Source organism: Diorhabda carinulata, chromosome 6, assembly GCF_026250575.1.
Source record: "Diorhabda carinulata isolate Delta chromosome 6, icDioCari1.1, whole genome shotgun sequence".
Lineage (NCBI taxonomy): Eukaryota > Metazoa > Arthropoda > Insecta > Coleoptera > Chrysomelidae > Diorhabda > Diorhabda carinulata.
In genome coordinates, this window is record NC_079465.1 from 8,951,821 (window position 1) to 8,962,388 (window position 10,568).

The 10,568-nt window shown below is 29.4% G+C and overlaps 2 protein-coding genes across 2 annotated transcripts; one reads left to right on the top strand and one right to left on the bottom strand.

Moving 5' to 3' along the window:
• Positions 1 to 2,819: 2,819 nt before the first annotated feature.
• Positions 2,820 to 3,270, bottom strand: LOC130895343 (mitochondrial import inner membrane translocase subunit tim16-like). Its single transcript, XM_057802578.1, has one exon. It carries the CDS (start codon positions 3,268 to 3,270, stop codon positions 2,893 to 2,895), a length of 378 nt encoding a protein of 125 aa, XP_057658561.1. The 3' UTR covers positions 2,820 to 2,892.
• A 111-nt stretch (positions 3,271 to 3,381) lies between these two features.
• On the top strand, positions 3,382 to 9,865 carry LOC130895342 (spermidine synthase). Its single transcript, XM_057802577.1, has 4 exons — positions 3,382 to 6,181; positions 6,877 to 7,075; positions 7,262 to 7,496; positions 9,534 to 9,865. The coding sequence occupies exons 1-4, from the start codon at positions 6,051 to 6,053 to the stop codon at positions 9,833 to 9,835; spliced, it is 867 nt and encodes a 288-aa protein (XP_057658560.1). The 5' UTR covers positions 3,382 to 6,050; the 3' UTR covers positions 9,836 to 9,865.
• The last annotated feature ends 703 nt before the right edge of the window (positions 9,866 to 10,568 follow it).

Here is a 10,568-nt window from a genome sequence, read left to right on the forward strand (position 1 = left end):
GGGTTTCCCTGCTTCAGCCCACTTTTTCTCTGGAATCTTCCTGATAGAGTTCCTTTTTACAATACAATACTTTTATCTCAGTTCCATCCAGAATCAATTTCATGATTAGTTATTAGTTTTCTTGGGATAACTAAAACTTATAAAGTCTCCTACAATGTTCTCCTCTCTATTGTATCTTAAGCTTGCAAATAATCTATGATAAGTAGATATATTTCTAGGTTTTGGTCTTGTTATTGCTCTGAATAATTTTTAAGGTGAAAAACTGGTTTGTCGTACTACGCCCCTCCCTAAAGCCTCCTTGAATATCACCGACTTCTTGGTTATGGATTGGTCTCATTTTGTTTCTCATTATTCTGGCAAAAACTTTGTAAATCACCTCCAGCAGCACTGTTCGAATCATCTTGTAACAGTTTTATTCCAAATTTTTCTTATCGGTCTACAGATCCTTATATGCAATTCTCGCCCACCTTTTTTCAATATCTCCGCTGTGATACCATATCCTCCTCCAATGTTTTGTTTTTTATTTGCCATATTTCACGTTTCAGCTCTGTGTGTGAAGGTTCTACTTCCTTTCTATCATCCTACTTTCCTACCTGTTGTTACATGATTGCATTGTTGTTTCTGTTGATTATCGAAATATTCGGCCCACCTCTTTAATCTCAATTGTTTGTATCGTACAGTTGCTTCCTCTTTATCTCTATATTGACATATTACTCTCTGGTTTTTACCTTGTGTTATCTCACATCCTGATTAAGATTTCTCATTTATTTATTCACATACTTTTCTTCTATTGATCCTAGCTTCTACTCCATGTGTTTTCTTTTTTCACCTGTTTTCTTGCTTCAGAATATCTTCTTTTATGGTATCTGTATTTTGGTTCATTAATATGGTTTCTTTTCTCTTGGATCAATCCACATTATTCGTCAAACCAGTCCTTTCCTTTGCTTCTTTTCTCCTGCCCTTGGATATTCATGTAATAAATTATTTATTAATTATTTTTTTAAAGAGACCTAAAATCAAGAACATATGTTCAAAAGCATAATGGCCCAAGTAAAAAATGTAACTGTTCTAGCATTCTAATAAATTAACATCAGAACTATTATAAAATTACAATCAAATTAATTATTACATGAAAATGAAGACGATTATCAAATTAATGTTTTCTCCAGTTTTCTTAAAATATATTTTTTTAATTCATACTGTAAATCCTTCTTCATAGAAATGAATTTATCTTTCAACAAAGTTGTATGTAACAAATTTAAACAGGTATTTATGAACATTGAAATCATTCTAAGAAAATTAATAAGTGCATACTTATTAGTCATTTTAAAAAAATTACATTATCCATACCAGCAATATTTCATCTTTGAAAGGTCCCTATTTAATATTTTCAATTTCTTGACATGCTATTGGAATAAACTAGCACAACTCATATGTCTTTTAGTATTATTAACAATAAAATTATGGTAATTCAAAATTTTTGAAAAATTTTTTACTATTTTTTTATGTGGCTGTAACGAAAATTTACTATACCTTCAGCCAAGATTATCATTGGTATCCTTTTTATCAATAAACTGATTTTTCTTAAATTCAGATGAGATAAACTCATTTCTTGTCATAGGGCTATTTTTTTCCTTTGTTCGGAAATTTATGCCATTGAGAAAAAAAAATTCCCATTACCATAAATTTACGAACAATCACTTCTAAACGCAAGTGAGATTCTGTGAGTAGCTTCATCTATAGCCAGCGGTGGTTTAAATTCATATTCTGGCCTTTTTCCAATAATAAATACAAACTGTACATATACATGCATGAACAACTAAACATATTCAAAAAGGAAATGATTTTTGTAGGGTAACAACTGTAAAGTATTTATTTCAAAGATTGCCTGTACTTTTCTTCTAGTCTGAAGCCAAACTGATTCAAGTCAATTTCATACTATTTTGGCTTTCTACTTTAATGTATTGGCACTTTACCCAATATATTTCATTTACATCCATGAAAATTTAGATTTACTTATAATTTTGAAGCCTCGTCCCCAGGACGAAAAACTATACTAATAATCAATATATAGTAATTAAAAAATCCAGGTTGCTGGAGAAAGAGAAATTTTCACCATATTTCAAACACTTTTCAAGGCACATATTTTTCATATAATCTATCTCTATATTCAATATGTTACATTTCCAAAACTTCTGTGAATAAAACCCATTTGCTTATCAAAATTTGATCCATTGTAAACCAATTGGGATGAGAAGACAAAATGGAGCAATGTAAAGAAACTAAATGATGGTTAATGCTCAAACTGAGTTAGAATGCCACCTTAGAGAAATCTGTCTTAATAATCAATTTTTAATTTTCAACACTTCTGTGAATAAAACCTATTTGCTTATCAAAATTCAACACACTGACTGATCCATTGTGAAAATCACAAACCGATTGAGATGAGAAGACTAAATTGAGCAGTGTAAATGATGGTTGGTGATTAAACTAAGTTAGAGTGTAAAAGAAAAGAGTTTCACCTTAGTGATAAAGACTTATCAGTTCTTATTAACTAAATGTATGCAAGTTTCGTAATTCTAGAAGCAAATTTGTTGCGAGAAACAATGTACTGTTAAAAATAGAAGAGCCTTTATTATTCAAAAATAACTAGAAAATTTATATACTCACCCCTTATTATTATATCAATTTTAATTTCTTTAATTATATGGTTCCAGTTCCAGTTGCGATAAGACATAACCAACTTTTTAAAGGTACAACTATCAGTTATTTTATATATTCCTTTCTTCTACGATAGGACAAAATAAAAATGTTTAGAATCTTCTTAAATTTTTAATTAACAATCACTATACAACTAAATTTTAAATAAAACCTAGAGTAAATTAACTACTATTACGTTTTTTTGTCTGCCTGTTCTGATTGATTATCTTTGTTTGTTTCTGATGTTGATAATTCGTGTTCAAGTCTTTCCTTTGCTCTAACAAATTTAGATTGTAAGTACAAAGATGTTTTCTCATTTGCTTTAAACAGAGATTGATACTTTTCTTCAACTTCGGATTTCGTTAAATTAGTGATATTTAATATTTGTTTAGCTTCTTCAAGAGATAAACCTAATTTTTGATTCGCTACTCGTTCAGTTCTTGTTTTAGCGTTGCCTAATCTTTGAGCTGCTTGTTGGGATGCTTCTATCTCTTGTTTGACTGCTCGTGCAAAAGCTCTCGCTACAACTTGTGTGCCTGCTATTATTAATTGTGCTATATATCTAGCCATTATGCTAGAAATTTATTAGATATTTTTTCTATTTTATACAAAATATTTAAATCTAATTTTCAGGTCATAACCTTCAAATAGTTTTTGACGATTCAAATATTGAACATAACCTGAAACTAAGCATGACGGAATCGGGTCGATTAGTAAGATGAAATATAATCGATTTTAATATTCGATTAAGCTGAAAATCAGGTCAATGAATTAATTACAGATTTGTTAATTATATATTTTATCTTATCTTTTTGTTTTTTCTTCATAATCAAATAAACATTATTCAAGGAAAAATACCTGACAAAGAAGGGTAGATTTTTTCCCATTAAAAAAATCTGTTAAATATTTGATAAATCGAGAAAATATGTTTGGATCAATTCAAAATGTTCGTTACCTTCCTATTATTTATAACAGTCACATGTCTGAATTAGACGATGTGAACTTAATAATAAAAGCTTTGATTGATATATTACATTTTAAACCCTTTGTTAGAGCAAGGTTAGATTTATTTTTACGTAATATATATTTGTTTGCAAAACCACAGCCCAAGGGTCAATTAAAGGGTGGCGAAAACATAGAAAAATAACAATTTACAAACAATTTAACTAAGTTAATAATACAAATTCAATAATATATTTAACTAAATGGTAGTAATATAGTGTAGAAAATAATTATTGCTATTTGGAAATATTTTGTTTTTTCCTAAGTTTCTCACGATGCCTTAAATATTATGTTGAATAGCGTTTGTGACATTGGATCTCCCTGATTGACGACTTTATTTATGGGTGTCTGGTGTCTTTTCTGATGTTGTGCCTTGGCATCTCACTTTAATGTCGCTCTTATTTAGTATAATTCTATTGTTTTTCTTAATTTTTTTGGAATTCCGTGTCTTTCTAGTTCTTCTGTTATTTTCTCTTTCTATTTACAGGACCTACCTTTACTTTATCGAAGCCGCCAAATAGACCTTTCAACCTAAATTATTTCCTACATATTTATTGCTAAATACTAACCTTTCAATGAAGAAGACTATTCAGAAACAGGATCGTCTGTATTACTATTTGTTGATAATGTTTTAAGAAACCAAAAACGTTATGCAAATAAAATTTCAATTTAGTTTGAATAAAAAGCAGAAATATGATTATTTTGGGAATGGGACCCATTTCACTGATACAGGACATATATTGATGATTCTACGTTCACAACACTTTGAAAAACTAAGGACGAAATCCGTGATGACTGTCAAAATCTCTCGTTGTTCCCAAAAATATTGATAGTGTTTGAACTGATTCAACAAGATTGAGTTGTTGGGCCATTCGCCGTGAAGTCCATAGTTTGCATCCAATCAATTCTTTCTATTTCCGCACATCAAAAATAAACTGCATGGTCAACGAGTTTCAACACTAGAAAAGGAGCCGTTTCTTTGTTGTAAAAGCGTAATTTTGAAGTACCTTAGTCGAAGGGGAAAAAGTATTTTATATATTGATTTAAATATTTGAAACGCGTGGAAAAATTGATGGAGAATATTCTGAAAACCATAAAATTTGTTTCGAACAGGAATATTCTTTGTTGGGCCAAAAATGTAAATAGCAGCCCTCGTATTCTCATTAATCATTAATAAGTCAGATATGCCCTAACGGTTTTTAATTTATATTTCAAACATCAAATACACGCAACACATCAAGAACAATTATTAAATATATTATAATAAACATACTATTTGAATTATTTGATGCAGTCAAGAAAAAATTTAGTTCATTAGGATTTATAAGTAAAAATTTATTGAGATATGTCTAGATAACAATGGAAGGTATTTTTAAAAGTCTACTTTGTCTTCAAAATTTGATAGAAAGTGTTTTAAAATCTTATTGATCGTATATCTTGGTGAAAATCCAAATATGTATCAAATTTATCAGAGATATAAGGAGACATAAGACATCCTTATATATAACAAACCAAAAATTTAATATGATTATAAAATGTGCAAGTCACAGTTATTTCTTTCTAATTTCAAAACTCATTGAAGACGTCTGTCACAATCTCCAAATTTTGTGATACAAAAACAAAATTATATCTTTATCATTCTCTAGGTCATTAGAGCATCAATTCCGGTTACGATTTACTTAATTTCAATTCAATTTACTCACTTATTATTTTAGGTTATTTTAAAGTATTAGTAATTTTCGGTCAAAGTGCATTTCATGTAATTATAAAATATGTTCATAAAGTGAAGGGCTAATTGTGCCGAAAGATCTATTTCTTTAATATAGTCGTCATTCATTATTCATTATTTCTATAAAATATAATTAAAATACAAAAGTATATTATATTTAAATCTAATGCCAATATATAGTAATTGAGATACCCCAAAGTAACGTCTATGTTCGAAATAATTGAACTTGTCATCTTTTAAATAAGTTTTTTTTTAGACAATTAATATTCAGAAGCAATTTTTATCTATAAAGTATTCGAATATTAGGACTAATATCCTATCGCATTTAATTCGCAGGAAGTCTCATGAAACCAGTTTATTGGAGTAATAAAAGTAAAATTAAATTACCATTGGTTAATGTATTCTCTTCTTCTCTTTTCAACCTTAACTCTTCATTCTAAACTCTTGCACATGGGCATTGGGTAATTGGGAAATCAGTCATAAGTGTCCGTGATCCCTAGTTCAAGTTATTTAACTTATCAAGAGTATTTTAGATAACATTTAGAAATTCAACCATAGTTAAAATTCATCTTTTCAGTCTCTCACTTACTGTTAAAAGAAACCCGGCTTTTTTATTAACATGGAAAAACTTGGAAAAGGTTGGTTTAGTGAAATTTCTGATCTCTGGCCGGGCCAATGTTTTTCTTTGCAAGTAAAAGAAGTTTTGTATAAGGATAAATCAGATTATCAAGATATTCTAATATTTGAATCGTAAGTAAATATGTACTTATTCTACATGTTTTATGACTAATTTACAGCGTAGTTTAATAACACAATTTTAAAATATAAATCAAGGATAAATTATTTTGAATTTTCATATCTACTTTAAAAAAATTATCAAATGATTCAATCAGTGTAAATATAAAAAGTGCATCCTTAAATAATGTTCGTTTTCGTTTTTTTTTGTTCTCTTATCGATCTGATAATTACAATTAATGGTAAAATCGTGTTTGAGAGAGTTACTTAATTTAGATAAACTGAAATTGAGAGCTATAATATTTAAAATACGAACACTTCAATGTAGAGTTAAATATATAAAATTTGAATACTATCGTATTTTTTTATTTTTGTATAGACATTTAAATTGGGAATGATCCATAATTATTATATTTTCTTAGAAATCTATATTAGATTTCATTAATTCAATTCTAGCTAATTTGTTTCATAATTTTACATAAATTAATGATTTACTTGAATGACTATACATAGTCATTTAAGTAATTTGTACAATGTGTACTATTGCAATTTTCTTTTTAGTATTATAATTCCTTTATAATTTGTACTTGATATTCAATTCTCCCCTATTTGTTGATTGGTTTAGTTGTATCCTATTCTTAACTGGCAGCTTTTCATTTTTATTAATCAGTTATTTGACGATCAATTATGTAACAATTCCATTTTTCAAGAACAAACAATGGTAGGGCTTTGGCTTTAGATGGAATCATCCAAGCTACACAGAAAGATGAATTCTCATACCAAGAAATGATAACTTTCATTCCATTATGTGCGCATGAAAATCCCCAAAAAGTTCTTATTGTTGGAGGCGGAGATGGAGGTGTTGCAAGGGAGGTTCAAAAGCACCCATCAGTAAAAGAAATTGTTCAGGTAATTCAATAAAAAGATTGCCAAATCTAAGTAAAAATTATACTCAGTGTAAGTGTATGAATATGAAGTCATTAATTTAATAAACTAAAAATTATCTTTTAAAACATTATTGAAATCAAGGTAGTTCATTCAAATAAAAATTATTAAGATACCAATGTTGTTTTGTTTAGAATGATATAATTTCAGGTTGAAATAGATGGAAAGGTGGTTGAAGCAAGTAAAAAATACCTTCCCTTTATGGCCAAAGGCTTTAACTCTCCAAAGGTGGATTTAAAGATCTGTGATGGATTCGAATATATGAAGAACCACAAAAATGAATTTGATGTCATTATTACAGACTCATCTGATCCAGTTGGACCTGCTGTGAATCTCTTTACCGAATCTTATTACAAACTTCTAAAAGAAGCTCTTAAACCAAATGGTATGTTAATTATTAGATATTTATATTTTCAAGTCTCCTTTTTTGTATCACTTCTATTGAATTATCCACTACATATATTATTTGAGTAAGTTGAGTAGTTCTTTTGGGTCTTATATTCTTATAATGGAATCGCTGGATGATCCAATTATTTATAAATATATGCTGATGGCATTGAGAAGGAGTTAGTTCAAAATTCACATCATGAGTAATCCGTTCCTTAAATTTTGGTCATTAGAATTGATTTTTAGGACACCTAGAGAAAATTTTTACATTTCATAGAGTTTGTAATGATCAAATGTATATTGACAACTAATGGTAATATTTTTATACTTGCAAAGAGAATTCCAATTTTGATTTATTCAATTAAACTAAATAATCTGTTTTTATTGCATTATTCAAAACTTTAATATAATTTTAATCAAAATATTCTTGTATGTCTAAATATCTTTAATTTTGAGTTCTTTTAATTTTAATAAATGCAGCTTTTCATAAAAAAATAATTTTTTGCAAACAAATAAAGTAATATTGTGATCAAAAGATATTTCAAGAGCCACCAAGTAACGCATTTACAAGACAGTTTTACAATCAACAGTGCCATATTACAGAGAGTGTTGAACCATGAACAAAGAAGAAGAAACAGGATAAACATATGGTAGAAAAAAGTACTAAGAAGGATTTTTGGAGGAGTGCAGGAAAAGAACGAACGCAGAGATCAAGCTGAGATGTAGTCATAGTAAAAAGATTCTGTTGAGTGGGGCATATAGCCATAATGGACGAAGATATTTGGGTAGAAGGATCCTTACTAAGGGAAGAATGAGCGAAAAGGAAAAGAGGGCGTCCATGCAAAAAATGGATAGTATGATATAAAGAAGATCTGGGAAGAATAGAAATAGAGAACTGGCATGTAGCAACCATAACATGAACAAAAATAAATGGAGGAAAACTGTGAAGCTATTCCAAGCCTGGTGCCTATAAAACCTTTTGGGTTGTTTCATATATATAAATAGTTAAGTCAAAAACTATTAGAATTCTCTCGAATAATGAAAATTCCGAAACTAAGAAATTTCTTGGATTGGGTTTTTTGATATGGAAACAACAATGGATGAAGTGTCGATTAATATTTAATCAATTTATAATTCTTTCATAACGTGACATTGAAAGAATCATGACTTGATATTATAATTTATTCACAATTTTAAACACATGGGTAGGTTGTTAAAATCAGAACAAAATTAAACCTGTCTTGGATAACATTATTCGTTAATTTTTTAAAAGAGCTATATGCTCTTTAAACCGAACAATAACGGATCTCTTAGTCTGCCCAATATACTTCCCTTCACAATCCTCTCAGCTAATTTCACTCTTTTCCAAATTTGGAATTTTATCCTTAGGATTACCCAACAATTGTTTCAATGTATTGTTGGTTTTATAAATCAATCACTCTGTTGAATATTTCTTTCAATCCCTTTGTATAAACCGGATTGAAAGGTTATCAGAGTAAATTTTTTTTTCACTTAGAGTTTGGAAAAAGTGGTTTCACATAGAGATTTCTTAAACCGATAATGGTTAATTAACCTATTTACAATTTTTTTATCATAATCGTTGTGTTCAGATACATCCTCAATAAAGCTTAAAGACAAAGGGCCAATTCCTTCATAGTTTAGTAGTATAAATGTGAAGATTCTCAACAAGGAGTTTTTCCCGCTGGAATTGATTTTCGCGGGAAAAGGTTTATTGGTGGGAAAATTCAATATCGTTTCATTGAAATTCATTGTAGATTCTAAAAATGTAATAAAAAGTTTTATAAAAAAAGGTTTTTAAAAAAACAAATCTAGAAGCTACCTCAGGTATAACCAGAAGTCGTAGACTAGTGAAATGAACTCTTTGAAAAACTTCAGAAGACAAATTTTAATATTTATATTACTAGTAGCAACGCTAAACGTACTGACCCATATCAATGTTCTTTTCATTTTGGTATATCCAGTTGACTGAAAACATTGTTATGAAAGTTTTTTGTATCAATATTTTTTTTTGTAGGTATTATAAGTTGTCAAGCTGGAACTGTCTGGTCTGATCTTCCACACGTTAAGAAAACTGTAGCAAATTGCAAGCAGCATTTCAAAACTGTCAAATATGCTTATTCAAGCGTACCCAGTTATCCAGATGGTCAGATAGGTTATCTAGTTGCAACATCTGATGAGAACAATGATCTGAAAACACCAAAGTACAAGTTTACCCCAAAACAGATCGATGAATTGGAATTGAAATTTTATAATGATGAAATTCATTCAGCTGCTTTCGTTTTGCCCAATTTTGTAAGAAAGCAAGTTCAAAATTGATACTAATACTAAATAAATTTGTAAAATTTGTCTAATTTTTATTACTTCCCTAAACCTCCTTACTGAACACACTGTTTACATCAACACTCATAATTACGCCGTCCGACTCACGTTTCGATAACCAACTTATCGTCTTCAGAAACTTAAGGTAAACTGTTTACGTCAGACAGTGTAGTTGTGACTGTTTGTGTAATGGTAGTGTAAACTGTGTTCAGTATTGATATCACCAACGGTTCCAAAAATTCTAACTTCGTAAACCTCCTTATCCCTCATTAGAATTATGAAAAAGTGCAATTAACAGGAATGTTGTTGAAAAATTGAGATTCTTGAGCATGAGAACAAAATGTTATCTGAAACTTCAAGAATTAACAGGATCCTATTGTTTCTTACATAGTAGAATTTTTTGCTTTCATATTTCAAATTGCCCTTAACACCACTAAAAGGGGTATTAAAACGTAGATCGCACACTGCATAGGGTTGCCACAGTTGCAAAGTGTTCATATGTATCTTTGAACGCCTCTCGTTATCTATACAAAACTTGCAATGTATTTTCTATTTTATCCTCGTTAAGACTCAAGTAAGCTTTAACCACACTAATCGTTCAAATACAGTAAGTTATTTTCGAGTTTTGAACTTCGATATCTCAAAGCGTAGGGGTGTTGGGATTTTTTTATTTTCCCATACTTCCCAGGGATGGACTTCATCAGAATCCATGGTTAAATTCTGGGACCGT